Source organism: Corvus cornix, chromosome 10 (assembly GCF_000738735.6).
Source record: "Corvus cornix cornix isolate S_Up_H32 chromosome 10, ASM73873v5, whole genome shotgun sequence".
Taxonomy (NCBI): domain Eukaryota; kingdom Metazoa; phylum Chordata; class Aves; order Passeriformes; family Corvidae; genus Corvus; species Corvus cornix.
This window is the reverse complement of record NC_046340.1, coordinates 1,417,080-1,440,343: the sequence shown is the minus strand read 5'-3', so window position 1 is coordinate 1,440,343 and position 23,264 is coordinate 1,417,080. Positions and strand designations below refer to the sequence as shown.

Here is a 23,264-nt window from a genome sequence, read left to right as displayed (position 1 = left end):
TTCTAATCAGCACTAGGCATGTGTATCTCTGTCACTGGCTGTTTTGCAGCAGATACACTGAGCTGGAGAGGTAAAATTACAAAATTTTCTTTTCAAAGCAACAGCCCCTGATCTATTACAATAAACAAACTTCCATCTCTAAGCAACTGATCTCTTAGCAACAAGAAGCACCTGCATAAAAGATGCTACAGAGAGTGATCACCAGAAAACCTATCCAGACCTTTAAGAGGAGCACATCAGGAGCCAGGATAGCACTCTCCACCGGCAAAAATCCAGAAGTAACAAGAACACACAGGTAAATTTTCAATTCATATTCTAGCAATTTTCTTCAAACAGCATGGGTAGGACATTACATAAATGGGATTTATTTTTGTTTTGAGTGGGAAGCATGTCTTCCGGAGCTGCTTTGATCTGCTACTGTAATTATCTTTGTGTAAATTATATGCTGTCACTATCTAAACACAGAAATCTTTTTTAGTAGAAAATATGCAGGTCTTTGGCCAAATTCCTGGTATTAAAACAACAGTAATATGCTATATATTTTGCAAGTGTTCTACAAAGTTTCTTTTAAAAAAAAATGGCATAACGTTCTTGCAGGATAGCTATCCTAAGAAAGTGTATTCACTTTGTCCAACCTTTCAAGCTCTTTACATTACATCCAAAAATATTAAATAATCTCAGTTTTTATAGATACAGGCTCCCCAGATTAAATAACTAGACCTGTTCAGTGTTTCTGTGGTATCTGATAATAGTTCTTTAGACTCTCAAGTGGATTTTTGTTCATGTGTACCATGACAGAGTTAAGGTAGAATACATGGCATGGGACAGACACTGCCAGCTGTTGCTGCACAGCAATGTAGAATTAGTTGGGAAGTCTGTGAATTTTGGACAAACTGACATTTCCAAGCATCACTGACACAGCAGGGAAAAACTGATTGTGAGTGAGGCTAAAAAAGTGAGAATAAAAATTGGGTATAACAAGTCTGGAACTGACCCAGAGAATTTTTTATTCTACCATAGCTGGATCTCTCTCAGTTGGTGCTTACTGTGGAAAAGTGCTGTCTTTCTTCTAGCTGCTCTATATCAGTTAATTATTATATCTGATTAAAAAAGTCATTTGCAAAAAGAATGGTTTGAGAATTGTTATGCATTCTTAGTCTCATTTTTTCAACCACCAAGATAAACTTTACTTCAGGATTAATTTACATACTTTGATAAAATACTTGATGTTTATAGCCAGAGAAAAAAAAGCCAAAAATTTAATTCGTGTTTCTTAGATAGTTGTCCTCTCTGTGTCAAGTAACTTGTTGCTTAAATTGATCAAGGTATTTGCTAGCAGTAAAAGTACAACAGCAGAAACACAACTATGGTAGAGAGAGCAGCTTTTTATCTGAAAAATTAGAAACAAAACACCTACCCAGTAGTAATAGAAACCAATAGCAGCTACCTACAGAAAACCCTCCTCATACACGGCTGCTTTGCCATAGTCACCAAAAGGAGTCTGATAAAAAGCACTTTAGAGAGATTCCAGTTGTCTACCCATGACTCATTTTCTGGTTAGTTTTGAGTTAATTAGAGCTCATGGTGTTCTAATGAAACTTTGAGGTAGACAGGCAGTAAATTCCAGTCCTGACACCACTGCAGAAGTTTGTACAACCCCACAGCTCTTTCTGATGGCTTACAAGCACTGACACACCTCTTCTGCTTCAGGAGATGGTTTGTTTCACATGAAACCCTTGTAGTGTCCTGTGTGGATGATACCTCTCATGGACGTCGTGGTGGTTCACAGGCAACAAGACCTTTTGTGAAACGTGCTAAAACTGGCAAGTTATTTTTCCAAACCACACACCAGCCACCATACAAAGGCACAAAAAAGAGGCACTGCTCTTACTACAGTAATCCAAACAAATAGTAACATTCAAATGCAGTCCTACATTTATAGAAGATATTTTTAATGTATTTCCTCCCCTGGCCATGGGTTCAGTCCGCACTGGTAATTCCCAGTCACATGCCAGTACTGGGTGGTGCTAACAAAACTGATTGACCAAACTGACCCCAGACAGCAGGAATGTCAACATTTACAACAGTAACTGGAAGTTTGCAGCTCCAAACTTCTCTGCACCTTGGAACTCACGGTACACTTTGAGTAGAAGGGGTGACAAGAAGTCGAGTTCAGTGGACGCTGGAGCTGTGGCCACCACCAGCACTGCAACGCTGCAGCAGCATCTTACAAGTGCTGTCAAAGGCAGCTGACAGAACTTAAAATCTCAGAGAAGCAGGCTCTAGGGATAGATCCCATTCAGCTGCGAAACAAGGCAACCCTGTCATAAGAAAACTCACCAAAATTGAAAAGCAGAATTCCAAATAATAGCAGATGCATCAAAGGTAACAATCTTTCTTATCCCATGGTACAGACATTTTTTCAACACACAGAATGGTGGCTATGTTCTGCATTTCTGTTTCACTTGCCCTCTGACACAACGGGAGGCTCCTACCTCCTCATTTACTTGTCAAGAGCCCCTTTAGATTGCCAGGATGATCATTACTAAATTCCCACTTTCAAGCTTCTGTTGAAAGCTGTCATCTCTTCCTTCTCTCTTCCTCCTCCTCCTCTAACCTAAAAAACAGATGAAGTTGTAAGTGCTATTTAGATTAGATTTCATAGTAATCAAGTGGTACAGGATTATTCTACAAGGCTATAATAATCATTCAACACTGCTAGAATACATTTCCATAGTAATTAGATGTGATAGACCTCTTCAGCTACACAAATTCCAGCCCACTGACTCAAACTCTAGAAATGACTGGAAAAGGGGTTTATTCCCTCATTTTCACATTTTACCATATTTATCTTCCTTTTGAGACGCAGAGGATTGAGTAAGAAGTATAAACTAGTCCTAAAAAAGGCTGAGTGCTTCAGAAGCAGAGTAATGAAATCACCTAACTGCACATTGGGATTGCAAACCCATCTGTAATGAGAGATGTCTGATAGATGCAAAGGATCAGATCACTAAAACACAGTGAAAAATAATTAAGTGATAGAAATAATTAAGTAATAAAACAAGTGAAAAGTAATTAAGAAAAAAGTACTGTGAATTAAAGGCAAAAAAGGTCACAAGAGGAGTGCAACATGAGATCACCACCAAATTGTGATGGAAAACTCTCAGTGACATCCCCATTGCATGCTGAGAGAATTACAGCATTAGAAGAGACCACAGAAACCAGGGTGGCACTAAATAAATGTGTCATCTGAAGCTTACAGAGTAATTTACCTCTCCCCTTACAAGGAATGATAAACACTCTCGAGTTTAGAAGTCTTCTGATGTGTCCTCAGCTTTAAACCCCACAGCCTTTCAAGAAAACAAGATAATCCCTCTGTCAAGGATGTGACATATGCTGGACACCTGGTGCTAATTATCCACTTCAAATCAATTAAGACCTACTATTTTATTTTCCAGAGGTACTGTGTTCCCTCAGTCTGTATCAACGTTGGCAAACACTGTGGTACAATGGGAGCAGATCTGTAGAACAAAATGGTTTATGTGTAAAATAAGCCTATTTATTTTTCCAAACTGTTTAAACCTAGATAAGCTGCTTCAGATGCTGGTAGTACTGGTCACTAATGCTTGGGAATTTATAATAAGTAGCAGATTTTCTTCTCCCCTGACAGATGAACCAATCCAAAGGAAACAACTCCAGGACACAAGAATGGCTCTTCAAGAGTTTTCAGGCAGTTTTATGAGCTCCTCCTTCTCAAAATTAAGAGAGATTTTCAGCTCCAATTCTATAATATGATTTTATGTATTTGCTCTTTTACTGACAGAGTCAGTAAGTACAAAGCTCTAACTGGAATAAGAGATGTCGATACAGCTGTCCTTTAGATACATGGGCTTGTCTCGTTACTGTGGACCTTGTCATCATCCCTCATACTACCTTTGGCAAGAAAATGTTAACAGCACCTAGAATTTTCTTCTAGAGCTTTGTAGCCAAGACTCAAAAATCAGTAATCTAAGGGGCCCTCTGCTGGCAGCTCCTTCCCCAGGTGTTGAGATCCATAATTGCTGTCAGGTCAGACAGCCTGGGCACATCCATCTATTCTGTCACAAAAGCACTTTCTTATAGTAAAGTCTCTTTTCCCCCACTAGATAATGGGATTTTAAAAGCTTTTTTTGCCCCATCCTTCCTCCTCCACGTAAGTAACGATCAGAACCCACAAACCCCTCTGAACTGAGGCACCCCTCAAGCAGCTGCAAGGAAAGGAAAACTGCTTACAGCAGACATGACAAACGAGCAGGACCAGTGACGCCTTCCTTCATGCACTGTGGGCACTCTAACCTGCTTCCACCTCTACCTTTCTCAGTCCGTTCAGCGGCTGCTCGCCATCCAAACGGGGCTGCCTGAGTTTCTGTGAGGAGCGACTTCACTTGTGGGCAGTGCTTAAAAAAATGCAGTGGGTAAAAGTAGGATAAGCAGTTCAGCTGAAATATTTCTGAGGTGAATTTTTCATGGCCCAGCTGGCTTTTGCAATGAAAAAAAAGTGGCTCAAAATGCAAGCCCTGCAAGTCTGCTTTGATCATCCTCACTGAAATAAAGCAAAGAACTTCTCGATACATGAAATGTCAACTGTTTAAGAAGCCACTTTGACTAAAAATGAGACTGGTTTAGATCAGTTCTAGAGTATAAAAATGACTCAAACTTAATGCTTTGCCTTTAATACTTTTATCTACCTGATAGCACGATCCAGGGTATCAAAATTATAGATTTAACAGTAAGGTGCACACTGATGTGTTGGACATACGACAAAAAAAGAAAAATTTTCTCTTACTAGAGATTATAAAATTATAAAGCTGAGGCAATCAAGAATCTAAAACCCAGTCTATTGCTATCTGTATATTTTGAAAAAACAGAAACCTGCCTCCATTCCTCTGTCAAACAAAGATAAGCTTTAGCTGTGAGTATTTAAGAGCTGAACAAGATCAAAACTCGGGGTTGATTTTTAGAAAATAAAAGGGGGAGACTCATACTTGCAAAGTACACTGTGCAAACATATCAGCACCTTGAACTCTGCCAGGGCTCGCCCTGCAGATATAATATTCATAGATACATGTTGGGAGGTACGAAATTGGTTCATTTCACAGCACCCAGATGCATAACCAGCTCCACGCTTCTATTCAAGGGGAATATGAGGCAGTGAAACTACTGCATACAGACCAGAATGTCTTGGAGATAAAAAATACCCAGAAAAAACAATGCACATCAGAGCCTATCTGTGGCAATGGGGTACAAAGATGAAGCTTATGCAGATCAAGAGAGAAAGCAACAAAAAAGTGGAACTATACACCAAGTGTGGCTCTTTCCCTGTCTAATGCCCTAAACTCATATTAGTAAAAGGGACTGAAGCTGATAAAATATTTACATATACACAGGGATGCTTTGGTTGTGGCAGTGAACAGCACTCAAGGAAATGTAAACCAATAAATACCATTACATGATAACAATTCTTGTGGTTACTAAACTTTTTTTCACTACATGCAAGACAAGACACCAGCTGGACGTGTCCCTGGACTCTCAGAAGAGGTGGGCTGCTCTCTATTGCAGGAGCAGGCATGTTTCTAAAAGGTCACCCAGCAGATTGGTCATTTTGGGTCACAAAAACCCCAGAGGCCTGGCACAGAAAACATCCAAAAGAGAGCATTGCATGCACCTGCAAGGTTTTAAACCACTGCTTACTCCCTTTGCCCTTATTCCCTTCCTACACTCCATACATCTCCTCCTTTGACCACAAACACCAGGATTCTCACTATCTAGAAAGCACCTGCCCCATTCTTGGCTCAGTCTAACATAATTTTAGCACTGAGGGTCACTACAAAGCAAGCTCTCGCTATTTCTGCAATGAGACCGAAGCACAAGACAAACAAGAAAGCACTTGCTGAAAGCGAACTGTATCAAAAAGCTTACTGCTAAGTAAATATATCCTTCAGCTTTGAAATATTGTTGCAGGAAGAAACAAAGCAAATCTATTCTTAGTTATTGCCAGAGCAGAATTCAGGTGTTTTATTAAGAAAATACTGTGCAGGTTCAAGCAGTAGCTTTCTGTGGTTAAATGAATTCTCACTCATATTCCTTCTCAGGTACAACAACTTCTTATATTTTATGACTTAATTGAAAAACATGCAAAAAAACTTGGAACGAATCCTTCTATTCCCTTTAAGAAACCTGTTGAGTGTCTTTGGGGTTTCCTTCCTGCGCTGAGTGCCGGTTACAGCCTGAGTGAAAATATGGCAACAGACAATCTATGATCCTGTTTGTTATGGCATATGTTACATTTTTCTAAGTACTTAGCTGAAGAACCATAAAGGAATGCGATACATTATAGTACTTTGTTACACTCAAAGCTTGGCAGTAAAAAAGAGCCATGTTTCAAACAAAAACTGGGGTCCTTTATCTGTATCATTGAAAACAACCATAGTTATTCTGGAAATTCAGGAACTCTGGAACTACAGGCATGCAGGAAGGGCACAGCTAAGTAAGAGAGAAAAAAGCTGGCAAGTGAACTCATTCAATGCTTCCACACATACTGCAAGTTTAATTTCTTGTGTTTTGATTAGGGATTTGCAAGGAGTAAACCTCAGTGTTGGCCAGCCAAGTCAATATCAGAGATAAAAGGCCTGTCAGCCAAAATATCCAAAACTATGCCTCAACATCAAGGTCAGAAAACCTCTGTTATTCCCAAGCAAAAGGAGTGTTTGCTTCATGTCTCTTTTGACTTGTGATGAAGCCTGTCCTGGCAAGCACTCCAGGAGTCACCCTCGTTATAAAGCTACATCCTGAGCTGGTTTGCTCATTTGTAGGAACTACGAAGGGGGTGAGAGGTACTGAGCGAAGCTGAACACATCTGAGCTTTAACAGCCTCTGCCTCTCTCCCCCTTTCTCTCTCTCTCTCTGTCTCTGAAGCAAAGCAGAATCTCCTGGAAAAGATGGTCCTGGAAACTCTGAATCCGATGCACTACAACATCACCAGCCTGGTACCGGACACGATGCCAGTGGCCACAGTGCCCATACTCATCCTCATGTGCTTTCTTTTTCTAATATGGAATCATGAAGAAACTTCATCAATACCAGGTAAATTAACTTTCACTATAGTGCCACATAAAAGTTTTCAGAGTAATTTTTGTTTGTTTCTCAAATTTAAGTGAGAAAGTAATGCTGAATAATTATTGTATGACAACAAAATTCATCATGAATCAGCTTAAATAATATGGATTTTTAAAAATTCCTGATAAAGGAAATCAGGCTTATTCTAACTTCAGAACTTCCATAACAATCGTGGGTTGGCCGTATGACATTTAGTTTTCATCTTTATTATGTGTGTGCTAGAAAGACATAATACTACTTTGCAAACTCTATATGTTCACATTTTCATGTGCATTATGAACTACTTTCACACGTTTTACAGTTTAAGTCTTTCTAAATTACCTTTACTCTAAACAACTGTCTAAGAAGCTATTCAGATCTTAGTAGATTATCAATTTTTTTCTCCATCTTTAGCACTGAAGACTCTCCAGAACAGAAAGACATCGAATTCCCTTTCCCTTCTGTCATGTTTTGGGGGCTTGTTTAGATGTTACTGACTCAACTCCTTTTCCACCAGATGCAATGCCCTGCTGCGTGAAGGAGAGCAGTGCACACATCTCTCACAGGAGCTGGAGAGCAGTAACCCTAAACCAGTACAGTGACTCCTGAAATTCTGAGAAAAGATCCTTGCCCAAAAGATCATTTCCTCTCTCTAGGACATAGCTGCTGTCCCTCCACGTGTGAGCAGCAGCTGGGAGCTGCACAGAGCAGCAATGGGCATCGTTTGGTGTAGGTACCACTGAGAGCACTCCAGGCTTCCTCAGCTACTGAGACCTCACCAACACAGCTGCAGCTTCTGAGACAGTTTCAGAGCAGGATTGTTTGTGTGAACTGCCCAGCTCAGACTGTGACTGTCATGGTAAAAAGCTCCTTGCAAAAGGGAGATGCTCCAAGGTGTTTTCTTGTCCGTGAGCACTGCTGAGACCAAACCTCTCTTACCCTGTTTCTTAGGGCCAGGATACTGTATGGGAATCGGTCCCCTCATTTCACATGGGAGATTCCTCTGGATGGGAGTAGGGAAGGCCTGCAACTACTACAATAAGACATATGGAGAATTTGTGAGAGTTTGGATCAGCGGTGAAGAAACATTTATAATTAGCAAGTAAATCCTTATTTTCTATGCTTAATAACTTGAAAAGCCTTATCATATCTTTACAACCTCTTTGCTACTTTTTTCTAAAGTAGAATTGAAGTTACCATTTTCAAAAATTTTCCTAACAAAAACTTTTACTTTCTGCTATTCACAGACCTTTTTCTAATCTTGTGTTTGTTTAAGGACTCTGCTATTGAAGTTTTAGTGAATTCTCTCAATATTTTTTTGTGGAAAGGAAAGTACTGTGGCTCAATCCTAAAAATAATTTACCATCTATTTTACTGTTCCATTTCATATTAGGATTACATTCAGTTCAGGGATCTAGACTGACTGCAATGTAGGATTAAGTCAAATTTTCACTTTCTATGTTCTTAAATTTCTGCTTAAAGCAGAAGTGAATGCTTGAAGGTTATGGCTCCAATTCAGCAATTTAGTTAAGTAAATACAGCATTATAGTATTATGAGTAATTCCACTCCAATTAATGGGATTATTCATAGGCTTCAATTATACACAGTATTAAACATAATGCTAAACTTCAGTCTATCATTTCATTAGCTCCAGTGGATGATTGCTTTCTTCTTACACTAGATTATTATAAGTCATGCCATGAAAAAGAAAAGAAAATAGAGTAGTAACATGTTTACCACATGTAATTGATAAAGAATCAGAACCTTTTTAGTAACAATGTCAATCAATTCATACTTTCATTAAGTAAAAGCTTCTGAGAGGCAGCACAGCAAAGAGAGTTACCACAGAGTTTGCCATGTGGTGCAAGGCAGCTTCATCTCTATTTTAACCTCTGTAGAAAGAGGTAATCATGACAGGAAAACTGTTTACATTCCTACCCTACACAGGTGCTGCAAATACCAACTAATGCAGTCAAATGTTCTGATAATGCCATGAATGCTTTGAAAATGTTACAAACTCTTATTCCTGTCTTTCCCTGTCCGAGCTACCAATTCATCAGAAACAAACCAGGACTGCTGCTAAACGATGCCAGTTTTATACTCAGTACATTGCTCTTCTTCAGGCATTTTTTGCTTTAAATCATTGACTGTACACAGAATATAAGTATTTAACTTTTTTTGAAAGCAAGAATGTAGAATAAAATTTTCAGTGGATCCTAAATTCACAGCAAAACTAAGCACAACCTGGCTTCTGTATAAGAAAACCAATGTCATCCTTTTATCGCCAGTGTCATCTGAACTTTTAGCATCAAATCTAATACTGTGGTGCTACTGTGCAGAGAGAGGGACTTGCAGTCTTAGTTACAACAGCTGAAGTCTTTTGGAGGGCTTCATTAAATCATTTCATAGGAAAACCTGCTTATGCAAGGTTCCTTGACAAAACCCTTCCTTAAAGCACTATGCTGTGTCTCCTGCATAGAGACACGTGGGATGGGAGGAATTAAAATGAGCCTGCTGCACCTTTTCCTTTCTGGGGACAGCTGTCAGAATTCAACACCATCTTTTCACTTTCAGGGAAATACAGATGGTGTGCCCTGACATGGGAAAAAAACTTTATTGTTAACTTTACCTCAGGTAAAAGCTAAACTATAAAAACCAGAAAACTATAAAACCCAGAATATTTGCAGTCAATAGCAAAAATCACGTTTATATTGCCTGACTGAAAAATGAATTAAACCCATGTAACAAGCCTGAGGTTTGGCCCACAGACTATACTACATGGTAAAGAAAGAAGCATAGTGCTTCATTTCCATCTTTGTTCTGATTTTCTCTCTTTTGGTTGAATTCTGTTTGATCAGGTTTTTATCACATCCACATTTCTGAAATGCTGGCTCCCTCTAAAGGAAATGATATCTTAAAGCAAGAATGCTGCCTGCCAGCACCTGGAAATTAACCTTACTGAGTGTAAAAAGAATTATGCATAGCATGGATTTCCCTCACTTGTCTATTTAAGAATATTTATTATTTATCCCACGCATACTATCATATCATGATGATGCATATTTAAGTGATGGACGTGTATTTATGCTTTCAGTATGTGCCTGGGAATGACCTAAGAGCTACAAAAGTATAAATACTATTGACTATACAAAAATAAAACTAATTAAACACACATCAAATATTTTACCTCATCCTCTGAAATGTCTGACATCGGTCACTGACAGAATATATCATATATATCTACACATTTCCATGTATACACACTAATCAGTTCAAAATCCTTTGTTAACCATTTGCATTTTAAATGAAAAATAGTTTAAATCTGAACAGAAGAAACTATTGCTCTAATATAAATTCTGAAGGCATTGATCATCAAGATTTTTAATTATGTAAAAGGAACAACATTTCATGCTAAGCATTGTACTTCCTGCTAAATAAAAAATGCAAGTCAGCACTTGGGAGCAACTGCAGAATGTCAGAATACAAATGCTGTATTCAGTCCTTGAAACAGTTTTTTATTTGGGGCTTTTTCCTCCTTCCTTTCCCAGATCCTCAAGTGTGTTCCACGTAATGAAGCACTGGCATTACGTGTCTCGGTTTGGGAGCAAGCTGGGACTGCAGTGCATTGGCATGTATGAGAATGGGATCATATTTAACAACAACCCAGCACACTGGAAGGAAATCCGGCCCTTTTTCACCAAAGGTAACTCCGTGTGCACTGACACCCTGCACCACTGTGACACACACACCCCCAAATCTTCTCTGAAATGCTGCTGGGTTTGTCTGAACCCCTATACTTTCCTTTCAAAGGATGATAAACCAGTTCAGCTCCAGGATGGTTTTATCCCAGGCACTGACACAGTCACGTTTGCCCTTTTATGGCACTGTTATCACCAGCTGCAGCGTTACAGGAGGTACCAAACTAACGGAGCTCTCGTTCCTTTTGCACAAATGTTGCAGCGCTGTCGGGCCCCGGGCTGGTGCGGATGATCGCCATCTGTGTGGAGTCCACCATCGCCCACCTGGACACGCTCCAGGAAGTGAGGACAGAGCTGGGGAACATCAACGTGCTCAACCTCATGAGGCGGATCATGCTCGACACATCCAACAAGCTCTTCCTTGGGGTCCCTCTGGATGGTACTGACACCTTCTGTTTTCTGCCTTGGGATGGGTCTGAAGCACATATCCAAGGAAAATTCATTGATGCCACTCAGTGGTTTTGTCTCAAAAACCAGAGCAAGAACAGACTCTTGTGTCGCCATATAATGAATTAAAATCTATTTATTATCGTGTTAGTTATGAAAAAGAGTTTTATATGACCAAGAGTATACATTAGCTTGTCACCCACCTTAATGAATTGTACCCTTTAAAGAGATTTTTATGCACCAATTTGGTACAATTCTGATATTATATTATGATATATAATGCTAAATAAAGAATGACTTGCATTCTTTATTTAGCAGGAAGTACAATGTTTAGCATGAAATGTTGTTCCTTTTACATAATTAAAAATCTTGATGATCAATGCCTTCAGAATTTATATTAGAGCAATAGTTTCTTCTGTTCAGAATTTGGTACAATTCTGATATTATATTATATTCATGCAAGAATCTGAAATCCTTCTACCAAACTAGATGATTGCTCCAAAAAATTAACTTAAAAATTTATGTCTTCTTCAATTTCTTCAGCCTCAAACCCTATGACAGAAATAATATTATCAGGGTGTCTAAACTGCCCCATTTCAGTGTTCTGCAAGTGTTCTGCTCTCCTGTGGCAGACCCTTTGGCTCTGGCTGACACACCTCTGTGCCCTTGTAGCAAGTTACCAGGAGTTTCTACAGAGATGGAGACCCTTTTTACAGTGTGCTACAAATGCTACCTACCAGTTGCTCATCAGATTCCCACTAACTTAGCCGAGTAGGGAACACGACCTTTTTCTGAAGGATTTTTGTCACTTGACTATTGACTTTTTTTTTTTCTTTTCAGAAAATGCCATTGTGCTTAAGATTCAAAACTACTTTGATGCCTGGCAAGCACTGTTATTAAAGCCTGACATATTTTTTAAGATCTCTTGGCTGTGCAAGAAGTACGAAGACGCGGTGTGAGTACCGACCGCTCTCCAAAGCGTTTGCGCGGGATTCTTCCTTTCTGAGGAGGAGCCTTTCCCTTGATGCTTCCCTTCTCCTTTTCAAACTGAGCTGTGACCCTTGCAAAGGTGGCTGCTGAAGTCCCCTGTCCACAGGGCCAGGACAGGACCAGATTTGTCTCTGGTGGTACAAGTAGCTGAATTCCTGGGCCACTTTAAGGCTTTGTCTGTGCACCCCCAATTTATTCACCAAAGTAGCAGTTCGTGCACACTCAAATGTGAAACCAAACTGAGATTGCTGGTTCATTTGCTTTGTAGTTTTATTATGGCACTGATTACTGCTTTATCCTGTGATGCTAATAAACTACTCTGGCCCAGTTATTACCAGAAAGCCCCTGGAGGCAAATATTGATATTTCAAAAGCAGCCCCATAAAAAAGGACTTAATAATAAATTTTTACTGCAAAGAGAAAAAGAAAAAATTATGGACTTAAAGCAATGCAAAGAACGACCACAGGATATGAAGGCATCTAATATTCTTCTGATAAAACTTGCAAAAAAAGACCACTTGCTATTTCTAATACATAAAATATTTATAAATACTGAGATCTTTATGGGGATTGAAGTTTTAAATGCATTTACCCTACAAACACAGTCAAATTATCAATCTCAACAGTAAAAAAAACCGCATTTGAAAAACCTGAAGATTTAATTCAAAAGCTTTTCAAAATACCTTTTTAAAAGAATTGCCTTCAAATCTGTAATTAACTGAAAATCCCCCCAAAATTTATAACAACATTTGAAAGTTGCTGTTTCCACCACTGAAACACAAACTGTTAACACAGTATTATTATTTAAATATGAAAAATTTAGATCAGCTCTACCTCAAGAAACAATTTTTCTAACACTTGTCTACATTTTTCTAAAAATCATCCCTTATATTCTCTAAATTCATTTTACTCATTAATAAAATACAAGGAAAAAACCAAATTTTTTGGAAATGGTAACAAATCTTTTAAAACTCTATTCTTTAATAGTGTATATAGACACCTTTTTTTCCTCTTCAGTCTATTCTATAAAAAGAGAACAAGATTTCATCCCAGACTGACGAGCAATTAGTTAAGAATAATAAGAAAATATACCTTGCCTTAGTATTACTACTTTTGCAGAGAACCATACAACCATTCTTAGGAATACTTAATTTCTGCCATTCTTAGATGCTTTTCTTGGTATAACTTGTACTTCTAGCCATACCCAAGTGCAGATATTTATCAATATGTTGGATTTCATCTGTTTTCAGCAAGGATCTTAAAGGAGCAATGGAAACCTTAATAGAACAGAAACGACAGAAGCTTTCCACCGTTGAAAAGCTGGACGAACACATGGATTTTGCATCCCAGCTGATTTTTGCACAGGTATAGGGAATTTACTCAAAATATGGCTAATTCTGCTTTTTCTGACATTCTGCTGAACACAGGCTTTGCAATTTAAACTTCACATGCCTCTGTAAGTCATGTCATCATAAAGGGATGCTGATGTTGGTGCTGTGGAGTCCCTGGCAGTGGCTCAAATAGGAATACTCATATTTCAGGGTCAGGTGCTTTTCATATTTATTTCATGGCTTAAACAACATCCCTAAAATTCTTGCATCTATCCCTGAGTGTCCTTCAGTCTTTCCCTAATCTCTGTATTTCATTTAACACACTGCCTTTTGTTTGCAAAGGTTTCAAATGCGATATAAATCCTATCCTGTGGAATATCTGACAGCTCAAAAACTCCGTGAGGAAGTGCAGGAAGCTAACAAGAATCCGAGCTAAGAGCACACATTCCTGCTTCTCTGTAAGACAATACACACCCACCAGAACATGAGCTTTCTATTCTTCTCTGAAAGACAAAAAATAAATGCTATTTAGCCTAAGATAGACTGTCAAGAACTGGTGCAGTCCATTTCGTTGGCATCAGAGGTCAGCAGTCAATATTTTCTCCAAAATTTCCAATTTTTCATTTTCAGAACAGGGGGGATCTGACTGCTGAGAACGTGAACCAGTGTGTGCTGGAGATGATGATTGCAGCTCCCGACACCCTGTCTGTGACTCTCTTCTTTATGCTAATCCTGATTGCAGAGCACCCCACAGTGGAAGAGGAGATGATGAGAGAAATTGAAACAGTTGTGGGTAAGCAGGAGCTGCAAAGTCAGCAATGTGGGAATATGATGTTGCTTCAGCAGAGATCTAATTTCATTTATGCAAACCTGAAAATTTTAAGCAATTTCTCCAGAAAGTGTTTGCTGTAAAACATATGAACTATTATCATATGTAAAAATCATATTCAAGAGCAAATTAAAAAAAAAAAAAAAAAAAAGATGGGCAATTTGCAAAATAAAACAGGAATCATCAGAATTGATAATCTATTAGAAAGAATGTGGTATATTCTCTCCTCAGCAACCACAGTGCAAATCAGCATTCACCTCAAGTTTCATTGAAATTATTTTCCATTTACCTTGAAATAGCAAAAGGGGGCACTTGTTTCAAATACTTCTAATCACCAACATTTCTCTGTGACAAAATAGAGAACTTCTCTAAGTTTCACTATGACTGTAGGGGGGGAAAGACTAGACAAAATTAAAATTATATTCTACTGTCATCCATTTTGATCTCAAATTGGCCTCCTCTAAGTACTAATTACTAACTATTCAAAGCACAATCAAGATGTTCCAAATTTGTATTCTTCCCCTTCTCTAGACTTCATCCAAAGCCTGACACTGAACCAATATAGAATCTAATTTCATCCACTCTTATTTAAGATTTACTTCTGGTCTGTTAAACACTGGAAAATGTATCACAAGTCTTTCACTCTTTATCTAAGGTACTTTTAACAATCCTTATTTTACTGTCCTCATGAAAGTACTCACTTGTTCATTTTCCCTATTTCTTTCTGAAGCCTTACCCTTCTTTTCCTTAAGGAAATGCCCAGCCAGGGTGGCAAACTGCCTTTTGCCTGGCAAACCTGCCACAGCAGCAGGGAGCCTGCAGCCCCTGAACTCTCTGGGGCTTGAAAGCAGCAGAGAGGCTCCCACTGGCAGCACAGCACAGCACTGGCACTGCTGCTGGAAGCTCCTCATCCCAGCTGGAAGAGTCAGACCCCAGCAGGGCCGGGAGGGACACAAAGCCAAACCCAACCACATGGGGAAAATTTAAGGTCCCTGCAGAGTTATCTCCTCCCTGCAGCCTGTCCCCAGATTCCGTTTGCTGTCAGCTCTTGGAAGATTTATTTGTTGTGCCTTGCTGCTCTCTCGTGCAAAAGCCAGGGAAGGACTCCCAGTTTTGCTGACAAGAACAGACTCCGTGTATTAAGAAAAAGGTGGGAAGACTGTTAATTAATAAACTAGGGTTTATGCTGATGAACAACATACCAGATTTCCTCAGTAAGATAGGCTACATAAAATTCCTTAGAAGCTCTTGGATCCTTCCTATAACTTCAGAACCTGAAAATCTTCCCAGAATGTTCTGATATTTGTATAACGAAGCTATTAAATTCCTAATCAACTAATGTCTTCACCATCTGCTTTACTCCACAAGGGGACAGAGACATTCAAAGTGATGACATGCCACACTTAAAGGTCGTGGAGAATTTTATTTATGAGAGCATGAGATACCAGCCAGTCGTGGACCTGATCATGAGGAAAGCGCTGCAGGACGATGTCATTGACGGCTACCCCGTGAAAAAGGGCACAAATATTATCCTCAATATCGGCCGCATGCATAAGCTCGAATTCTTCCCAAAGCCAAACGAGTTTTCTCTTGAAAATTTTGAGAAAAATGTAAGTTTTCCATCTTATTTCTTATGGAAATTTGGATATTATTTGTTGCTAATGTCTTTTCCTCTGACTTTGCTCAAGAACTCTGTGACCATAGGACTGTTTTCCCTTTGTCTAAGTGCCTAGTTAGCTATACAACCTGCTTATTACTGTTATTATTATTATTATTAGAGCTGGGCAGATATTTTCCTGTCAAGCTGCCTTTTAAATAAAAAAATAATTATAATATAGAAAACAGTTTTCCCAGACATAATAATTTTGATGAAAAATCTCTGATTAAATTTGTCAGATACACATGGTTGCCATTATATCCCCTGACACTGGACAAAAAAAAAGAGGCTTTAGGGGGTAGAGTCACAAGAGCAGCCAACACCGAGCTGAGGCTGCCTGAGGGTTCTCTGGAGAGGTGAAGCAGTGCAGTAACTTCCAATAGAATGAGGATCTAGTACCCATGTTATTTTTAATTTTTTTAAATTATTATTCCTAAATAAAAATATTTTATAGACCACAATGAAAGTTTTAAGTTCTAACTAACTTAACACTGGAGATGTTGAGTAACTAAGTTCCTGTTCAGCTCTGAATTTCAATTGAAGTTACATTCTAACTACCAGAAGAACTATAATCCAAAGCAATATGTGAACTTTCTTTTCCTGCTTGTAATCCCCTACTACTCAAATCATCCTTCAGATTATTTACTTAGACCTCTGCTCTTCTGAATTCTGAGGAAACAATTGGTTTTGTGAAACTGTATTTGCTCAGCAGTAATAATCTGGAGAGATTAAAACTGAACTGATATGTTAGCAGCTGTGCACATAAACATCCACAGCAGCAACTTCAGCTTTGAAGAATTAAACAGCCTAATTGATACACCAACAATGGACTCATCAGAAAAATACCTGAAGAAACAGCTAAGGAAAAAAAACCAACAACCCAGAGATAGGAGTGTTCAAACCAGAAAAACACCTTTAAGGTTTACCTACTTCTTCTGAAAAAAGCTAAGGGCACACCATGTATGCCACACACAAAAATGAGCATTCATCCACCTGGTTAATATTTCTAAACTGCTGTTTGGTCACCCAGAGCAAACTCTGCACACAGCATTAAAAACAACAGCTCAAAAAAAAGTCTTAGGAGAAAACTCAAGAAGAGAGCAAGCAATTATCAGAATTACGATTCTCTGTGAACAGATTCCATTTTGCCACCCGTTATTTACATTCCAAGCATTTCTACCAAAAATGGATATCTCACTTAATTTATGAGTACATTTTGCTACTAAAAATATTTCCCCTTGACCAAATATTTAACCACACATTTTCTATCTGACCTGATGCATTCTGTTTGCCACATAATTATTCTGGCAGGCACAATTTTCCTCCATTTCTCTAAGAGAATAGCAATCCACAGCATTATTTATGATAAGATGCCATTGTTAGAATCTAAACATTTTTCCATTTTCCCAGGCTGTGCATTTGCCATTGTGCTGTACTGCCAGCTGCTGTACTTGCTCTGTGTTATAAACACTTGTATTTACATACCATTTTTCAAAAACAGCTCAGTTTATTTGAAAAAAAAATTAGACAGAAAACACTTCTCTCCGTCTGAAAATAAGAAAAAAGGGACACTTTTTTTCCAAATGATTTGATATAAAGCAACATTTTCTGCCTATTCTTGTTAAATAGAAACTCAGAACACAGTTAATATCCTGCTTTTTAAAAGGAAGTTACGCAGATGAAGAAAAATAATTTATTTATAACCAGACTTTCTTTTTAACTGATCTATTCAATGGTAATAAAAGTAGCAGAAACTGGCTGTTCATTCTTCAGTAGTTCTGGGAGTCCTGCACTTGGTATTTCAGCTGACAGGACAGAATGCAATGATTTTATAAGTGTTATCTCTCAATTAAGTATCAAAATTTTTAACATTTAATTTTATGACAAATCAGCTCGCAGAAACATTAGCTTTATCATTACAAATGGAGCAGGTGTACAGCTTAGTGATTACCTTTAGACAAGGCATCAGCCTGCATTTCAGGTATTTATGACCTTTATAATAAACTTTTTCTGAAAAACTTTTTAAATGGACTTTAACGCATTTGATGAGCAGAAGCTTCTCTCCATTTCACAGCTTGTGGTAAAATCCCTGTAGTTCCCAGGACAAACAGACAAATAAACAGAATTCAACTGCTTGACTGAACAATCCCTGCTGCCTCAGTCCATGCTTCTGTCAGTGGCTGTGGCTGGGCCTGACTCGGGTGGGATTTCCAGCGTGAAACGAGTAATTGCTCCTAAAAGATTATTTCCACAGGTTTTTCAGAATATATCTACTACCCATTTCCATCACAATTTTCCCTACTTTTATGGAGAAAAATCTGTCTCTGAGTTTATCCCTCATGTTGTTCTCTGCAGGTTCCTTCACGCTATTTCCAACCATTTGGCTTCGGCCCCCGGAGCTGTGTGGGGAAGTTTATTGCCATGGTAATGATGAAGGCAATCCTAGTGACTCTTCTGAGGCGGTGCAGAGTACAGACAATGAAAGGAAGAGGCCTGAACAACATCCAGAAGAACAATGACTTATCCATGCACCCCATAGAAAGGCAGCCTCTGCTGGAGATGGTTTTTACACCCAGAAGAAATGTGAACGAGAATCAGGGTGATAGAATGGATCAGCACTAAAGTTACAGGGTTTTCTCAGCCACTAAGAAATACTCATCATTCCCAGTTAAACATGTAAAGTTAAACATTTTGCTGCCCCTAAATGACTACAGCTTCAGGTGACAACTTGTTCTGCCTGTACAGCAGAGCCTCAGGCCACAGTTGGAAAGACTGAAAGTGCAGAATAGTCCGGTTGTAGGTGATGCCATGCTCCACAATTCCCGATTACTTTTTAAAACCACAGATTTCAGACAAAGTGATGTCTTGCCTTTCAAACACTGCCAGTTCAGGGGTTTGAGGGTCAACAAAAGAACATACCTGATGTATATTTAGTTCCAGGACTACACGAGTCCCTTTTCCCCCCACCTCCCCAAAGATGGACCAAGGAGCTTTTGACTACTGCAAAAGCTCCAATTACTTGTTTTCAAAACAGCTGAACGAATAACATTAGTTCAAGACTAAGAAACAATTTAAAATATTTAAGACATCTATAAGTTGTAAAGAAATGTTTGAACAAGAAGTCATTCAAACATTTCTCTTTACCATGTTTTGCTGTCCTACTGAACAGATACCAAAGATTTACGGTGTCCCACAGATTTTACCAACAGCAGTAATTTTCAGAGTACAAGGTAATAATGGCCACTGAGACAACTGTTCTATGTTTAACCCAGTGTCCTGCTGCAGGGGATCTGTAAACACCTCAGCAAAGGCCAGGTGAGAATGAGGGAATGAACATGAAACACTGCCCCCAGTATTACGTGGGTGCGGTAACTCTCAGCCTGCCCCACCTCCTCACCTCATTGACTGTAGAAATTTCCCACCTCACCTCCGTTTGGTGAAGAAGGTCAAATTCCCTCTAAGCTGCCTAAGATGTGCCAAATCTTTTTTTGACCTGGTTTTAGTTGCTCAATCCTCCTTCAGAGAGTAAGATTTGGAGCTGCTGCCCATGTTCCCACACCACAGCAGGAGAGAGTGTCCCTCCCTAATTATCCAAACAACTCTTGCTGCTTCTCCTGTAAGAGCTCTGGGGCTGTGTCCCACTCTCAAGCATCTTGCCTCATGCCCACTGATGGAGAGGGTTCTGTAGCTTGAGAAACATTGCCACAAGAGGCAGATTTCACTGGATAAATGCTCAGAGCTTTGCAGTGACAAAGAGGAGTTGTGCAGTAACAAGCAGATTTCTAGAAAATGTTTTTCAAAGTATTTTGTAACACAGGTTTTTATTTTAACTGTAAACCAGGCTGAGGTTTATACTTAATCCTTAGCAGGAAAAAGTGACAACTACCCAACATTTCTGTTCAGAATTGACCCATCTTGAAATCTGTACAATCTGGACGTTGATATCTCTACTAGCCTAATGAGGAGTTACTAGCTTGGTCAAGAAGAAAAAGATCTTCCTGGCTTAATGACAACATTCCTTGACAGAGACTTTCCATTTTCATTAAGCTTGAGTTTTCATACTGTGTAACACAAAGAAAGGGATTTTCCGGATAAAGTGCCTTGATAAAGACAACCAACCAATGTACAGTGGGCTTTATGTTAACCTTTTCCTTCCAAGCCATTTAAACTATAATAGAAGGCAAGGAAAAAAAAGGGGGGGGAAGAGAAAAATTGTCTTTACTTGGAAAATATAATTTTAATTAATTAATATCTATTCCTTCAGACCACTGATCTCAGGCACAAGTCCAGCAGCAAAAGAGCTATCCAGTAGCACAGAAAAACTGCAGAAACCCAACAAATAATCGTGTGCCCCACCCAAAGGTAATGAATTATCCTGGGAATAGTGACAAAGAAGAGGGGCTGCATATTTAGGGTAATTCTCAGAACAACATAATTTTCTGCAGTAATTAAAGGGGGAAAAAAATCAAACTTGAAAGCAGAAGAATTTATTGCAGGTAGGTTACTTATAAAACTTTCTCCATAACATTTACATTATACCAAAAATTACATTAGTGAAGTGCAATCCTGCACCACCTGTACATACATACAGAGAGAAATAGGATTTAATGGTAAGACTCAATGGTCTTTCCCAAATTGAAGGATTCCATGTTTCTAGAACTTCTATTTTTTAAGTCATGAAGTGACACAGTGGTATGAATCTGTGGAATATCTAATGTAACCTCTGCTTCTACATTCTTTGTACCCTTTAAAATAGGAAATTTTTAGAGCAGTTGGGAGAAGCAAAAACAAGAAACAAACCCAACCATGTTTAAAGCCTTTTTACTCATTCTGTATCATAAAACACATCGGGGTACTTGAGTGGGCAAGCATCTCTTATTTGCATAAGAACTCTGAAAAGAAATCCCCAGAGGGTTTTTTTTCTAGGGAATAAATTACTATTTTATACACAGGATACATATCTTTGCTTATTTCACACACAAAACCAATTTTGTAGTGATAATTCACTCTCTGATTTTCCCACCTCAGAATTATAGGCCTCCTCCAAGTAAAATTTTTCACAAACTTGAAATTAATAAATTATCACTCAAATTTTGAAGTAATTTTATGAAATCAAACAGACAAAAAATGCATGCTGCTCTGATTTCTTGAATGTATTATATATTGTTGAATTTGTAGGCTGGAACTTCAGGAACATGATTACCATAATTATTCTATGGACAAAATAAAGCAGTATCATTTTTTACTCTTTGTCAGCAAGGCAACGGAGTGACTTCCCATTGTGTTTGAAGTGCATTCTTTCTGATATGTTTTGAACACAGCATTTCTGGTCCTCTGGTTTCTACAGGATTTCGTTTTGTCCACGTTTGGACAGCAGAGCTGTAATTAATCCGAGCTCTCAGCTCATCTGAGTCCCGTTCTCCCTGACTTTATTCCGGCTGTTCCTCAGTGGTCTATTTGCATGAATATTTGCACTGCCAGGTCCATTTCCCCATCCCATAATCTCCCATGTGCTTGAGAGCTGCAGCTGGGGAAGCAGCATTTCCACACTTGCCATGTGGATAGGAACAGTTTCAACCTCTCCACTGTACAGAACAGAGCTCTGATTTCAAGCAGTGTTTTACTACTGGGTACTGTAAAAACTCACGTGGCTTTTCAAACCCCAGCAAGCCCACGGCCATCAGGTGGCTGCTCCATTAATGATCCATGCATGGACACACCACAAACCTGACTGTGTTTTATACATCACTGTGATTATGGGCTGCTCACAGCACATGGATGTGGATGTTGCTAGAAAATAAAATGAACGCCAAATAAAAGTTGTATGCAAAAGAGTTTAAAGTCACGTTTCATCATGTTTTCCCAATCTGAGAGTCACAAGAGAGTATTAAAAGGTGTATGAGTGTGTCTGCATGCGTGAACTGATTATTAATGAAATCTGGGATGTTCTAAAATCAAAATTACCACTGATTTTAGAGGATATATTATTGCCAAGCTATTTTTATAGTACTAAGAAAGCATAATTAAAATAATTTAAATTCATACAAGACTATTTGCCTAGGAATGCCCTTTATGAAAGCTTTAAAAGAAGGGAGAAGAGGTAGGTTTTGATGGTTCTTAAGATAACAGATATTTGTGAATACAACCAAAAAGGTTGGCTTAATGATACAGACAAAGGACTCACCTATCAGTGAGGAAAGTATCTAAAGTAATTTAAAAAAATGAAACAAAGAAAATAATTAAGCTGACTTTACAATTCAAAGTAAATTTCATCTCAGTTTCTACTCATAGCAAGATGGCATGACAAATTCCGTTTGCATCCAATGCCTAATTTATTTCACTCTCAACTAAAAGCTTTCAGAATGAAGAACCTTACATCTGGCCAAGTGACAGAGAACTGGAAGGTAGTAAATGGCACGCTAAAAAAAAAATTTTAAAAATCCCAGGAAGTCTTTAACATAGCTGCAAATAAATTTTTCAGGCAGTAACATGATCTTGAGATGGTCCCAGTGAAAATATTTATCCTAGATTTTTAAAAGCTTTATTAGTAATTTTTAAATATTAATAAACAATTTTCATTTTATATATTGTTCATTTTCTATATGCTCCAATACAATCCAGCGTTATAGCCTCAGTTAAATTCAATTCTAAGCTCAAAAAAAATTCCAGTTGACAGTTTCCAGCAGAAAGGAATACATTACTGTTTGATAGAGGAAAATCGTTCAGAATTTGGGCCAAATCTGCTTGAAATAAATTCTTCTGTAATTAAAAACTGGAATTTGCTCCTGACATACAACTTTAAACAGGCAGTTAGCCAGAGCTTAAGAGGTTAGGGCTGTGAGGTGATGTGCTGAGCCCTACCTGCTGGTATTGTAAGCCTTAAACTTTATGATGTCTATTTATAAAAGCACTGGGTTGGCATGTTGTTATAATTGTGCCTTTCTCAAAAGCAGATCTTGACTTTTACAGTCTAGGCAAGCAGTGGATTCCACAAATCTGCTCTCCTGTAGCACTCCTTCCCTTCAGATACACCAATGAATTAAAAAGGAGCCGCAGTCACTCCCAAAACCCCCACTGCTTCCATAAACGGAGATGATGTTACCCTCTCCACGGTTTTGCTACCACCTCTTTGGTTGCAGACAACTTTATTTAGGTACAGCTACTGCCGAGGATCTCGG

General features: G+C 38.6%; 1 protein-coding gene across 2 annotated transcripts; it reads left to right on the top strand.

Moving 5' to 3' along the window:
• Positions 1-21,920, top strand: LOC104684007 (aromatase). 2 transcript variants are annotated; one of them, XM_010391171.4, is made up of 10 exons: positions 1-295; positions 6,955-7,122; positions 8,086-8,236; positions 10,684-10,838; positions 11,096-11,272; positions 12,121-12,235; positions 13,520-13,634; positions 14,231-14,393; positions 15,798-16,039; positions 18,442-21,920. In XM_010391171.4, exons 2-10 carry the CDS (start codon positions 6,978-6,980, stop codon positions 18,706-18,708), a joined length of 1,530 nt encoding a protein of 509 aa, XP_010389473.1. In that variant the 5' UTR covers positions 1-295; positions 6,955-6,977; the 3' UTR covers positions 18,709-21,920. The 2 variants fall into 2 exon arrangements, with proteins under 2 accessions (XP_010389473.1, XP_039413947.1); XM_039558013.1 differs by lacking the exon at positions 1-295 and having other exon boundaries at positions 6,935-7,122.
• Positions 21,921-23,264: the final 1,344 nt, after the last annotated feature.

What these genes read in the sequence shown, in the direction of transcription:
- LOC104684007 (XM_010391171.4), top strand. Translation starts at nt 6,978, where the DNA reads ATGGTCCTGGAAACTCTGAATCCGATGCACTACAACATCACCAGCCTG. An exon ending in CCTTGGGGTCCCTCTGGATG is followed by an intron (nt 11,273 to 12,120) that starts GTACTGACACCT and finishes TTTTCTTTTCAG; the next exon opens with AAAATGCCATTGTGCTTAAG. An exon ending in CCCAGCTGATTTTTGCACAG is followed by an intron (nt 13,635 to 14,230) that starts GTATAGGGAATT and finishes TTTCATTTTCAG; the next exon opens with AACAGGGGGGATCTGACTGC.